Source organism: Onychostruthus taczanowskii, unplaced genomic scaffold, assembly GCF_017590055.1.
Source record: "Onychostruthus taczanowskii isolate IOZ18803 unplaced genomic scaffold, ASM1759005v1 scaffold549, whole genome shotgun sequence".
NCBI lineage: Eukaryota > Metazoa > Chordata > Aves > Passeriformes > Passeridae > Onychostruthus > Onychostruthus taczanowskii.
In genome coordinates, this window is record NW_024503113.1 from 1 (window position 1) to 14,088 (window position 14,088).

The 14,088-nt window shown below is 49.5% G+C and overlaps 2 protein-coding genes across 4 annotated transcripts; both read right to left on the minus strand.

The window, feature by feature from the left end:
• Nucleotides 1–1,700: 1,700 nt before the first annotated feature.
• Nucleotides 1,701–4,568, minus strand: LOC121342587 (importin-4-like). Its single transcript, XM_041417112.1, has 5 exons — nt 4,470–4,568; nt 4,296–4,382; nt 2,938–3,005; nt 2,140–2,181; nt 1,701–1,845 (listed from the first exon to the last, which is right to left on the minus strand). Exons 1-5 carry the CDS (start codon nt 4,560–4,562, stop codon nt 1,701–1,703), a joined length of 435 nt encoding a protein of 144 aa, XP_041273046.1. The 5' UTR covers nt 4,563–4,568.
• An 836-nt stretch (nt 4,569–5,404) lies between these two features.
• NEDD8 (NEDD8 ubiquitin like modifier) lies at nt 5,405–7,538 on the minus strand. 3 transcript variants are annotated; one of them, XM_041417109.1, is made up of 4 exons: nt 7,437–7,538; nt 7,204–7,251; nt 6,675–6,757; nt 5,405–5,630 (listed from the first exon to the last, which is right to left on the minus strand). In XM_041417109.1, the coding sequence occupies exons 1-4, from the start codon at nt 7,452–7,454 to the stop codon at nt 5,537–5,539; spliced, it is 243 nt and encodes an 80-aa protein (XP_041273043.1). In that variant the 5' UTR covers nt 7,455–7,538; the 3' UTR covers nt 5,405–5,536. The 3 variants fall into 3 exon arrangements, with proteins under 3 accessions (XP_041273043.1, XP_041273044.1, XP_041273045.1); XM_041417110.1 differs by lacking the exons at nt 7,204–7,251; nt 7,437–7,538 and adding an exon at nt 6,831–7,014; XM_041417111.1 differs by lacking the exons at nt 6,675–6,757; nt 7,204–7,251; nt 7,437–7,538 and adding an exon at nt 6,455–6,571.
• Between the last annotated feature and the right edge of the window lie 6,550 nt (nt 7,539–14,088).

Sequence of the window (14,088 nt, forward strand, 5' to 3'; positions counted from 1 at the left end):
TTTTTGATGATTTGGTGGAGATTTTTTTGGGTTTTTTTGGAAAATTTTTCAGAATTTTTTGGGTTTTTTTCAGGATTTTTTAAGCATTTTTTTAGGATTTTTTAAGCATTTTTTTAGGATTTTTTAGGATATTTTAAGGATTTTTAAGGAATTTTTAGAATGTATTTAGGATTTTTTAAAGATTTTTTTTAGGATTTTTTTTAGGATTTTTTTTATTTTTTAAAGACTTTTTTTAGAATTTTTTTAGGATTTTTTAAGGATTTTTTTTAGGATTTTTTTTTATTTTTTAAAGACTTTTTTTAGAATTTTTTTAGGGTTTTTTTAGGGATTTTTTTTTAGGATTTTTTTTTATTTTTTAAAGACTTTTTTTAGAATTTTTTTAGGGTTTTTTTAGGATTTTTTAGGATTTTTAAAGGATTTTTTTGGGATTTTTAAAGGATTTTTAGGGGGTTTTTTTAGGACTTTTTAAGGATTTTTTGAGGATTTTTTGAGGATTTTTTGAGGAATTTTTGAGGATTTTTGTAGGATTTTTTAAGGGTTTTTTAAGAATTTTTTGAGGATTTTTTTAGGATTTTTTAAAGATTTTTTAAAGAATCTTTTACGATTCTTTTAGAAATTTCTTTAGATTTTTTTAGGATTTTTTAGGATTTTTTTAGAATTTTTTGAGAATTTTTTGAGGATTTTTTGACGATTTTTTTAGGATTTTTAAAAGATTTTTTTAGGATTTTTTTAGAATTTCTTGAGGATTTTTTCAGAATTTTTTTAGAATTTTTTGGTGATTTTTGAGGAATTTAAAAGATTTTTTGACAATTTTTTGGGTATTTTAAAGTTTAGGATTTTTTCAGGATTTTTTACAGAATTTTTGAGGAATTTTTGGGGATATTTTGGGGCATTTTTTAGGATTTTTGGCGGATCTTTTCAGCTATTTTTAGGATTTTTTGAGGAATTTTGCGGAGTTTTTTGCGATTATTTGGGTAATTTTGAAGGGATTTTTGGGGGATTTTTAGGGAATTTTTTGAGGGGGTTTTGGGAATTTATTGGGATTTTTTTGAGAATTTTTTAGGAATTTTTTTGAGGATTTTTTTTTGAGAATTTTTTAGGAATTTTTTTGAGGATTTTTTTTTATTCAGGATTTTTTCTGCGCATTTTTGAGGAATTTTTGAGGATTTTTTTTTGAGAATTTTTTAGGAATTTTTTTGAGTATTTTTTTTTTATTCAGGATTTTTTCTGCGCATTTTTGAGGAATTTTTGAGGAATTTTTGAGGATTTTTTTTTGAGAATTTTTCAGGATTATTTTGGGAAAATTTTTAGGATTTTTTTTACAATTTTTTGAGAACTTTTTTTGAAATTTTAAAGATTTTTTTAGTATTTTTTTTTAGATTTTTGGAGAGTTTTTTAGGATTTTTTAAGGATTTTTTAGGGATTTTTAGAGGGTTTTTTTGGGACTTTTTGGAGAATTTTTAAGATTTTTTTTGGGAGAAATTTTTACAAAAATTTTGAGGAATTTTTTGGGATTTTTAAAGAAATTTTTGGGGATATTTTTACTATTTATTATTTATTTCTGGGGAATTTTTTTTAGGATTTTAAAGCTTTTTGAACGATTTTTTTGGGGAATTTTTTTGGAAATTTCACAATTTTTTTTTTTAATTTTTTCCAAATTCTTCCAGGCTTTTAAAATTTTTAAAACATTTCCTAAAACCTCAGAATTTTGGGCTCCTCACCTCCATTTTCTGGGGGTCCCTCGCCGCCTCCTGGATCCATTTTTCCAACGGTTCCCAAAATTTGGGGCCCCCCAGGAGCAGCAGCCGCGCCCCGAGCTGGGCCAGGGCTCCTCTGCTGCAAGAACTGGGGGAAAAAACCCCAAAATCCCCCAAAAAACCCAAAAATTCCCAAATTTTGGGACGAAATTCCCAATTTTTGCTTAAAAAATCCCAATTTTTAGCAAAAAAAATCCCATTTTTTTTCACCAAAATTCCCTTTTTTCCCCCCAAAATTCCCGTTTTTTCCCGTCCAAAATTCTCAATTTTTTCCCCCAAATCCCAAATTTTCCCCCCAGCCCCTCCCCCCTCCCCGTTTCTCCCCAGAATTCCCAAAATTTTGGGAGATTTTGGGGATTTTTTTGGGGAATTTTCCACTCACTCCGTCTCCCGCTCCAAGGCCTCGGCCACGACATGGGGGAGCCTGGAAGGGGCGGAGCCAGAGTTAACCACGCCCCTTTTTACCATATATGGTCATGTTGCACCTTTAAAACTCCATTTATGGGCAGGCCACACCCACCACGTGCTCTACTTCATTTAAGCCCCTCCCCCTCATTAATAAACTCCTCCCACTCCCTAATTAAGGCAATTTAAGCCACGCCCCTTTGTTTGAATCACCCCACACCCTCTCTAATTAACCCAATTAATTAAGCCCCACCTCTTCCACTGTACTCTGGAGGCCAAGCCACGCCCCCTTTTCTGAAGCCACGCCTCCTCGTGGAGTCCTATTGGAGACTGGCCACGCCCCTTTTTTGGAGCCACACCCCTCCCATTGACTCCAATGGAACCTAAGCCACGCCCCCCATTGACTCCAATGGAACATATAGAGTCCTATTGGACACTGGCCACGCCCCCTTATTTGGAGCCACACCCCTCTCATTGACTGCAATGGAATCTAAGCCACGCCCCCATTGACTCCAATGGAACCTAAGCCACGCCCCCTCCCATTGACTGTAATAGAACCTAAGCCACGCCCCTCCTATTGACTCCAATGGAACTTAAGCCACGCCCCTCCCATTGACTCTAATAGACCCTAAGCCACGCCCCCTCCCATTGACTCTAATAGAACATAAGCCACGCCCCCTCCCTGCAATGGACCCTAAGCCACGCCCCCTCCCTGCAATGGGCCCTAAGCCACGCCCCCTCCCATTGCTCCCAATGGGGCTCAGGCCCCGCCCACCTGTCAATCAATTCCTGAGGGAGCTTCCGGAGGCGCCTCCGGAGCAGAACGGCGGCCAAGTGTCGGATCTGGGAGCCCCAAAATCGCCCAAATTCATCCCAAAATTCAGCCCCAAACCCCCAAATTCAGCCCAAATCCGCCCGGGATCCCCAAAATTCACAAATTCACCCCATAATCCCCCAAATTCACCCCAAATCCCCCAAAATTCACCTCAAAATCCACCCCAAAATCCCTCCAAATTTACCCAAAATTCCCCCCAAAATCCAAAAATTCTCCCAGGATCCCCCAAAATTCTCCCAAATTCCCACAAAAATCCCAAAATTTGCCCCAAAATTCCCCAAAATTCCAAATTTCCCCTCAAGATCCCCAAAATTTCTCCCAACTCTTCCCCAACATGCCAAAAATTCCCCAAATTTCCCCCAAAATTCTCCCCCACATCCTCTCAGGATCCCCCAAAATTCCCCCCAAAATTCCACCAAATCTACCAAACTTCCCTAAATTCTCCACAAAATTCCCGAAATTTCCAGCAAAATCCCAAAAATTTCTACCAAAATATTCCCAAATCCCCTCAAAGCTCCCCAAATTTCCCCTCAAAATCCAAAAATTCCCCCAAATTTCCTCCCAAAATCAACCCAAATTCTCCCCCAAATCCCAAAATTTGCCCCAAAATGTCCAAAAATTCCCCAAATTCCCGCCCATATCCCCAAATTTGCCCCAAAATTCCTGCAAAAATCCCAATATTTGCAAAAAAAATCCTCAAATTTCCCCCAAAATCCAAAAAATTCCCAAAATTCTCCCCAAAATCTTCACAAATCCACTCAGAACCCCCAAATTGGCCCCAAATTCCTGCCAAAATTCCCCAAATTCCTGCCAAAATCCCACAGAAATCCCCAAATTTCTGGCTCAAACTCCCAAAATTCCCCCCAAATTTTCCCAAATTTTCCCAAACCCACCCCAAATCCTCCAAAATTCCCCAAAATCTCCCCAAAATCACCAAATTCCTCCCAAAATTTCCCTTAAATCCCAATAATTTCTCCCCAAAATCCCCCAAATTCCCGCCAAAATCCAAAAATCACCCCCAAATCCCCCAAAAAATTTTTAAAAATCCCTAAAATTCCCCCAAATTCCCAAAATTTTTCCCAAAGTCCTCAAATCACCCCCAAATTTTCCCGCCAAATTTTCCCGCCCAAACCCCCTCCGGCAGCCCCAGACTCCCTCAGGCTCCCCCAAACCCCCAAATTCCCGCCAAAATCCCGCCCAAATCCCCCCAAAATCCCAAATTTCCCCTCAGAATCCCCGCCAAAACCCCAAAATTTCCCGGCAAAACCCCCAAAATTCCCGCCAAACCCCCCTCAGACCTGCGGCCTCGCCGCCCCCCTCAGCAGCTCCGCGAGGCCTTCGGGCCCCTCCGGCTCCTCCAGCGCCTCCCGCAGCCGCTCCGTGGCCTGGGAAAAAGCCCAAAAATTCAGCTAAAACACCAAAAACCCAGAAGTTCGCCCAAATTTGCCCGAATCTGGGGAAATTTGAGGCACCTGGCGGATGCCGGCGCTGTCGGGCTCCAGGAGTTCCGACAAAATCTGCTCCAATGCGGGCGCCGCCATTTTAGAGAAAGAGGGGGCGGCCATTTTGTAGCAGCGTGAAAAGGGGATGTCGGGCGGAGCGCCGCCGGAAGTGGGCGGAACTAAAGGGCGCACTAGCCGCTCTGGAGGACTTCTCTATGGTTTTAAAGCGGTGATGGCGGGTGAGGACCGCTCTTAAAGGGGCGATGGTGAAAAGCGCCGATTTTGGGGTTAAAAGTGACGGATTTGGGCAAAATTTGGACGGTTTGGGATAAAATTGAAGAATTTGGAGTCAGAAAGTGGAGTGTGGGCGTTTAAAGGGATGATTTGAGGGGGAAAAAGGTGGGTTTGTGGTGAAAAATGGGCATTTTGGGGCTTAATTTGGTTTTTTGAGGAGGAATAGAGAATAAAATATTAAAAATTGAGAATTTGGGGTTAAAAATTAAGATTTTGAGGATAAAACCGGGGGTTTTAGGGCTGAAAATATTAAATGTGGGCTGGAATGGTTGTTTTAGAGTCATATTGTTGATTTTGGGACCAAACCCGGTGATTTTGGGTCATTTCATGCCCAAAAAACGGGAGAACCTCAGATTTTGAGGGGGGAAATGAGGATTTGGGGGCTAAAAAGAAGAATTTGTTACTTTTGAGAGGGAAATTGGCGATTTTGGGGTTAAAAATCGACACTTCAGGGTTAAAAATTGAAATTTTGGGGCAAAGTTGGGGATTTTTTAAAAGCTCTTAAAAGGGCAATGCCACTGTTGGGGTCCACCGCGCCCTTAAAGTGGCAATGCCCTTAAAAGGGCAATGCTGTCTTAAAAGGGCAACGCCGGCTATAAGTGGGGCCTACCCTAAATTTTTAGGCAGGAAATGACATCACTGAGATGCCTATGACATCACAAATGCGCTGCTGACGTTATCAGTGAACCTTTATTAAATAATAACGGATCCATGAACAGGAAACGACCTCAGGGAAAAGGGGAAATGAAGGTGGGCGTGGCTTAAAGGGAATCGGGGAGTGTCCAGAACATGGCCACGCCCCCTCAGAGCCTGGCCACGCCCCCTCGCAGGGCCAGCACAAGATGGAGGACGGAGCCCCCCTGGATTTTGTAGTCGGCCGCCGTCTTCTCATCGTTCCTGGGGGAGGAGTCAGAGAGGCCACACCCACTTAGGCCACACTCACCTCATTGTCCGAACTGTGACTCCATTGTGGCCACGCCCCCTGAGCCACACCCAGCTGTGAGGCCACACCCACATAGGCCCCACCCCATTCAATCCCAAATTTTCCCATTTTTCACCCAAATTCCTTTAAGCCCCTCCCATTTTAGCCCCGCCCATTTAAGCCCCGCCTCCAGCCACCATTTAAACCCCATTTTAACCCAAATTTCCCTTTCCAACCCAAATCTCCCCATTTAAGCCCCGCCCCCTTAACAAGTGACCACGCCCCTCTCGCACCTCAAACCGCGGGCCTGACCACGCCCACTTAAGCCCCGCCTCCGCCGCCATTTCACCTCAATTTCTCCCCATTTTAACCCAAATTTCCCTTTCCAACCCAAATCTTCCCATTTAAGCCCCGCCCCTTAACCTGTGACCACGCCCCTTTCACACCTCAAACCCAGCCCTGACCACGCCCACTTAAGCCCCGCCTCCGCCGCCATTTTACCTCCATTTCTCCCCATTTTAACCCAAATTTCCCCCTTTCCAACCCAAATCTTCCCATTTAAGCCCCGCCCCTTAACCTGTGACCACGCCCCTTTCACACTCAAACCCCGGGCATGACCACGCCCACTTAAGCCCCGCCTCCGCCGCCATTTTACCTCAATTTCTCCCCATTTTAACCCAAATTCTTCCCATTTCCAACCCAAACCTCCCCATTTAAGCCCCGCCCCTTTAACCTGAGGCCACGCCCCTGCTGTTAAGCCCCGCCCATCAATGACCACGCCCCCCGAAGCCCCGCCTACATCTGCTTGCCGCTGTAGATCAGCCGCTGCTGCTGGGGGGGGATCCCTTCCTTCTCCTCCACGCGCTCTTTGATCCGCTCCACCTGCGGGAAGGAAAACACGGCTGTTCCCATTTCCAACCCAAATCTTCCTACTTAAGCCCCGCCCCTTTAACCCGAGGCCACGCCCCTGCTGTTAAGCCCCGCCCATCAATGACCACGCCCCCCGAAGCCCCGCCTACATCTGCTTGCCGCTGTAGATCAGCCGCTGCTGCTGGGGGGGGATCCCTTCCTTCTCCTCCACGCGCTCTTTGATCCGCTCCACCTGCGGGAAGGAAAACACGGCTGGGCACATCTGGAACACACCTGGGGCACATCTGGGCACACCTGGGGCACACCTGGGCGCATTCGGGCACATCTGGAGGCTCCGGAGGGTTAAAAATCGTGGGCGCCGCCATTTTGGGCCATAGAGAGGAGGAAGCGTGGCGGAGCGCCGCCGGAAGTGGGCGGGGCTAAAGGGAAAGCTGGCCGGCTTGGAGGACTCGTCTATGGTTTTAAAGGGGCGTGCCGGTGGGAGGAACTGGGTTGGACTGGGATGAACTGGGAGGTTCCTGAGGGATACTGGGAGGGACTGGGCCATACTGGGACGCCCCTCCCATTCACTGGTACCAAACTGGGAGCCCCCCCCCCCGAATCCCCCCCCCAAACCCGCTCCTTACCGACCCCCAACTGGTCCGTACTGGTTTAAACTGGTCCGAACTGGGAGCTCACCTTGTCCGTGGGCTCGATGTCGATCTCGATCTCTTTCCCCGTCAGCGTCTGTAGGGGGCGCCATCATCCCACAATGCACCGCGCGCTCCCCTCACGTTTCCCCCCGCCCGCCAAAACCTTCCCAAAATCAGCGATTTTCACCCCAAATCCCCTCCGCGCCTCCCCTCCCCCCTCGGAGATGGCGGGAAACGCCGGGATTTGCCCGAAACCCGCGGTTTTCACCCCAAAAAAACCTTGACTTTGATGAGCATCGTGGCGGCTGCGGCGCCTTCGGAGCCGCCGAGCGGAAGCGGAAGCGAGGCCCCGCCCGCTGAGCCCGCGCTGCCAACACCTAAAATGGCGGCGGAAGCGCTTCCGGTCTCTCCGCCAATAAGCGCGCTGCGCCCGCCTCTTGCCAGCAGTAAAAATGGCGGCAATTGTAGTTCACAAAGCGCTTCCGGGCTCTGAAGGCGCCTCATTGGTTGCAGCCGCTGTCAATCAACGGCGGTTAAAGCCCGCCTTTACCGGGCTGCTCCATTTTGAGTCGCGCGGGGGGGGAATCCCCAGAAATGCCTTTTTCGACCTCAAATTTAGCTTTTTAATCGCTCGATGACGTCACGCCAGGCGTCATAACCCTTCCCTGTCGTGTCTCGCTTTGATTGGCATGTAAAATCCCCCTCAAAACCTCACTGGCTGCTCCAGCCTCCCCCGCACATCAGAATGGTTTATCCCACTCACTGTAGGGGGAGAAGCGGAGGGGGCGGAGCCTGCGGCGGCGGGGGCGGGCCTTTGGCCTGAATTAATGACATTATAAACGTTAATTAGCCGCTTAATTAACAACTAATTAGGAGGTAGGGGTGGTGGGCGTGTCTACTCACGTGGGTGGGGATTTCTCAGCCGGAAGTGGGCGTGGCGCTGGAGCTGTGGGCGGGGTTTAAGGCAAATGAGACACCTAATTTGCATACGAATCATCCCCCCCCGTTTAAGCCCCGCCTACCTGTGTGGGTGGGGCGAACCTCGGCAAAATAACGCTGGAGGATCGGGAGGGGGCGTGGCTTGGAGCCCGGAGGGGCGTGGCTTCGACAGAGCTGCTCCAGCTGTGCCATATAAGGGAAAAGAGGCGGGGCTTAAGCAAAAAGGGGCGGGGTTTATTGACAGATTTGGGTCCATTTTGGGGTGAATTTTGGGGAGATTTTGAGGCTTTTGAGAGGTTTGGGGTCAATTTTGGGTGAATTTGGGGGGATTTTCATTAATTTGGGGGTTAATTGTGAATTATTTTAATTAATTTTGGGGTGAATTTTTGCTATTTTTGGCTGAATTTCCTCTCATTTCTGTTAATTTTGGCTGATCTTTGTTAATTTTGGGAGAGTTTTCTGCCTTTTTGTCAATTTTGGATAAATTTTGGACTACTTTAATTAATTTTAGGGCAAATTTTATGTAATTTTTATTAATTTAATCTCAATTCATGGTGAATTTTCTGTGATTTTTTCTTAATTTTTGGTGAATTTTCCTTAATTTTGGGTAAATTTTCTGCCATTTCTGTCAATTTTGCCTGATCTTTGTTAATTTTGGATAAATTTTGTACGACTTTAATTAATTTTGGTGCAAATTTTATGTAATTTTTGTTAATTTCACCTCAATTTAGGGCAAACTTTTGTTAATTTTAGGCGAATTTTTGTGAATTTTGGTCAATTTTTGTTAATTTTGGTCAATTTTTGTTAATTTTGGGCGAATTTTGTGCCATTCCTCCTGATTTTGTCTGATCCTTGTAAATTTTGGATAAATTTTTTAGACTAATTAATTTTAGGGCAAATTTAACGTATTTTTTTGTTAATTTCACCTCAATTTACGGCGAATTTTGGGTGAATTTATGGCGAATTTTGGATGAATTTATGGCAAATTTTGGGTGAATTTTTGTGAATTTTGGGTGAATTTTTCTTCATTTTCTGCCATTTCTGCAGATTTTATCTTCTCTTTCTTAATTTTAACTAATTTTCATTAATTTTTGCTAATTTTGCTTGATTTTCATTAATTTTTCTTCATTTCCATTCATTCCAGGCCATTTCCCGCCACATTTCCCATATAAGGCAAAAGGGGCGTGGCCACACGGCAACGGGAGCGTGGTTTATCAGCGAGGGGGCGTGGCCCCGCGCAAGCCCCGCCCCCAGACTCACCTGGGGCAGGTCGGGGGGGGGCAGGGCGCTCTCCAGGCGGGACAAAAACTCCAGGAAAAGATTCCCGAGGGAGCGGCGGAAACGGGGCCCGTACTCCTGGGGATACTGGTTTGTACTGGGAGGGACTGGGGGGGATGGGGGGGCACTGGGAGGGACTGGGATCAAACTGGGGGGGACTGGGATCAAACTGGGATCAAACTGGGAGGGACTGGGATCAAACGTCCATAAAAGGACATGAGGGTGGGGATTAATGGGGTGGGCGTGGCCTGGAGGGCTCCATGCCCATAAAAGGACATGGGGTGGGGTTTAATGGGGTGGGCGTGGCCTGGAGGGCTCCATAAAAGGACATGGGGTGGGGTTTAAAGCAGTGGGCGGGGCCTGGAGGGATCCATGCCCATAAAAGGACATGAGGTGGGGTTTAAAGGGTGGGCGTGGCCTGGGGCTGAGGGGCATGTTTTGTTTAAAGTGGGCGTGGCCTGAAAGCCCTAATAACCTCAATGGGCGTGGTTTAGAGGGATGGGCGTGGCCTAAACACATTAATGAACAAAATGGAGGGGCTTTAGGGGAGTGGGCGTGGTCTGTGAGTGAGTGGGCGTGGTCCATTGCAAAGTGGGCGTGGCCTAGATACCAAAAAGTGTGGTGGGTGTGTTTTATAGGAGTGGGCGGGGCTAAGCACATTAATATGCTGTGGGCGTGGTTTTAGGGGTGGGTGTGGCCTGTAAGCGGCTGGGCGTGGTCTATGGCAAAATGGGCGTGGCTAAAATCCATCAAAGCCCCCAATGGGGGCGGTTTAGATGGGTGGGCGTGGCCTAAACATTAATGACCACACTGGGCGTGGTTTAAATTGAGTGGGCGTGGCCAGGCACGGAGTGGGCGTGGTCTGCGAGTTGTGGGCGTGGCTTGTAACGTGTGGGCGTGGCCTACCTGCGCCTTCAGCCCCAGGCTGAGCCCCGCCCGGTGCTGGGGCCGCAGCAGCCCCGGGGCCCCGCCCCCCACGGCCTCCAGCAGCGCCAGGAGCCGCCCCCAGCCACGCCCATCCAGGCCACGCCCACCGCGGCCGCGCTCCGACAGGCCACGCCCCCTGAGCGCCCACCAGGCACCGGCCAGGGCCAATCGCAGAGAGGGGGCGGGGCTGGGGAGGGGAGAGAGGGGAGAGAGAGCAGTGAGATCCCAGCACGGACCAGTATAAACCAGTATAAACCAGTATGGACCAGTATGGACCGGTATGGACCGGTATGGACCGGTATGGACCGGTATGGACCGGTATGGACCGGTATGGACCGGTATGGACCGGTATGGACCGGTATGGACCGGTATGGACCGGTATGGACCGGTATGGACCGGTATGGACCGGTATGGACCGGTATGGACCGGTATGGACCGGTATGGACCGGTATGGACCGGTATGGACCGGTATGGACCGGTATGGACCGGTATGGACCGGTATGGACCGGTATGGACCGGTATGGACCGGTATGGACCGGTATGGACCGGTATGGACCGGTATGGACCGGTATGGACCGGTATGGACCGGTATGGACCGGTATGGACCGGTATGGACCGGTATGGACCGGTATGGACCGGTATGGACCGGTATGGACCGGTATGGACCGGTATGGACCGGTATGGACCGGTATGGACCGGTATGGACCGGTATGGACCGGTATGGACCGGTATGGACCGGTATGGACCGGTATGGACCGGTATGGACCGGTATGGACCGGTATGGACCGGTATGGACCGGTATGGACCGGTATGGACCGGTATGGACCGGTATGGACCGGTATGGACCGGTATGGACCGGTATGGACCGGTATGGACCGGTATGGACCGGTATGGACCGGTATGGACCGGTATGGACCGGTATGGACCGGTATGGACCGGTATGGACCGGTATGGACCGGTATGGACCGGTATGGACCGGTATGGACCGGTATGGACCGGTATGGACCGGTATGGACCGGTATGGACCGGTATGGACCGGTATGGACCGGTATGGACCGGTATGGACCGGTATGGACCGGTATGGACCGGTATGGACCGGTATGGACCGGTATGGACCGGTATGGACCGGTATGGACCGGTATGGACCGGTATGGACCGGTATGGACCGGTATGGACCGGTATGGACCGGTATGGACCGGTATGGACCGGTATGGACCGGTATGGACCGGTATGGACCGGTATGGACCGGTATGGACCGGTATGGACCGGTATGGACCGGTATGGACCGGTATGGACCGGTATGGACCGGTATGGACCGGTATGGACCGGTATGGACCGGTATGGACCGGTATGGACCGGTATGGACCGGTATGGACCGGTATGGACCGGTATGGACCGGTATGGACCGGTATGGACCGGTATGGACCGGTATGGACCGGTATGGACCGGTATGGACCGGTATGGACCGGTATGGACCGGTATGGACCGGTATGGACCGGTATGGACCGGTATGGACCGGTATGGACCGGTATGGACCGGTATGGACCGGTATGGACCGGTATGGACCGGTATGGACCGGTATGGACCGGTATGGACCGGTATGGACCGGTATGGACCGGTATGGACCGGTATGGACCGGTATGGACCGGTATGGACCGGTATGGACCGGTATGGACCGGTATGGACCGGTATGGACCGGTATGGACCGGTATGGACCGGTATGGACCGGTATGGACCGGTATGGACCGGTATGGACCGGTATGGACCGGTATGGACCGGTATGGACCGGTATGGACCGGTATGGACCGGTATGGACCGGTATGGACCGGTATGGACCGGTATGGACCGGTATGGACCGGTATGGACCGGTATGGACCGGTATGGACCAGTATGGACCAGTGACCCCTCCCAGTGCTCCCAGTATGGACCAGTGGCCCCTCCCAGTGGTCCCAGTATATACCAGTGCTCCCAGTATGGCTCCCAGTGCGGCTCCCAGTGCTCCCAGTATGGATCCCAGTGCTCCCAGTACGACCCAGCTCCCCTCCCAGTATGGACCAGTATGGCTCCCAGTGCTCCCAGTATGGCTCCCAGTGCTCCCAGTATGGCTCCCAGTGCTCCCAGTATGGCTCCCAGTGCTCCCAGTATGGCTCCCAGTGCTCCCAGTATGACCCAGCTCCCCTCCCAGTGCTCCCAGTATGGCTCCCAGTGCTCCCAGTATGGCTCCCAGTGCTCCCAGTACGACCCAGTTCACCCCCCCGTGCTGCCGCCAGGCCTCCCTCTCCTCCTCCTCCTCCTCCCAGTATGGCCGCCGGCGTTGCCGGTGCTGCCGGGCAGGCTCCCGGTGCTCCCGGCGTTCCCAGTATTCCCAGTGTTCCCAGTATTCCCAGTATTCCCAGTATTCCCAGTAGCCACGCTGAACTGGACGCTGCCGTGCAGGGGGGGCAGGGTGGAGCTCTCCAGCGTGGCCGCTAGGCGGCGCTGTCCGGCCCGCAGCGGCGTCACTGATTGGCTGAGCCGGAGCGTCTGCCCCGCCCCCACCGACCTGCGGGAGGGAGAGGGAGAGACCGGGTATGGACCAGTACGGACCGGTATGGACCAGTATGGACCAGTATGGACCAGTATGGGAGAAATGAGCTCCCAGTCCATCCCAGTATAAACCAGTAACCCCAACATCCCCTTTTAACCCTTTCTTAACCCATTTTTAACCCATTTTCTCCCATTTTTTGTCCTTTTTAACCCTTTTCTCCCCATTCCCCCCCCTCCCAGTCCAAACCAGTCCAAACCAGTCCAAACCAGTAACCCTAATTCCAAATTTAACCCTTTTTTAACCCTTTTTTACCCGTTTTTCACCCTTTTTTCTCCATTTCCCCCCATTTTTTCCCCTTTTCTCCCCATTCCCCCCTCCCAGTCCCTCCCAGTATAAACCAGTACAAACCAGTAACCTCAAATCCGAATTTAACCCTTTTTTAACCCTTTTTTACCCATTTTTCACCCTTTTTTCTCCATTTTCCCCCCATTTTTTCCCATTTTTTCCCCTTTTCTCCCCATTCCCCCCCCTCCCAGTCCCTCCCAGTATAAACCAGTATAAACCAGCCTCACCCCAGCGACACGGGTTTGGGGCAGGAGATCCCGGCGCCCTCCATGCGCAGCGAGGCTCCGTTCAGCGGCTCGGGCAGAGGGTTCTGGAAAACCACCTGCACCGCCACCTCCTGGCCCACCACGGCCGGGCCCAGCAGCTGCGGGACACCCAAAATCCCCACGTTTCACCCCAAAAAAATCCCAGCCCAAAATCCCATTTTTCACCCTCAAAAAATCCCTTTTTTACCCAAAATTCTCCCCTTTTTTCACCATTTTAAACCAATTTTTGCCCTCAAATTCTTGTGTTTTACCCTGAATTTATAATTTTTAGCCCAGAATGATTGGATTTAGCTTGAAAATGATGATTTTTAGTGTGAAAATTGTGAGATTTGGGCCCAAAATTGATGATTTTGGACCAAAGAATGTTCTGGACAACAGGTCTACCCATTAAAGACGATGGAGACTGTTGGACAACAGGTCTACCCATTAAAGTAAATGGAGAATAGTGGACAACAGGTCTACCCATTAAAGTAAACAGGGAATATTGGACAACAGGTCTACCCATTAAAGGAAATGGACACCAGGTCTACCCCCACTGAGCCCAACGGATTTACAGACACCAGATCTACCCCATTAAAAATGGAAAATGTTGGACACCAGGTGTACCCCCATTGAAACCAATTGGGATTTACAGACACCAGGTCTACCC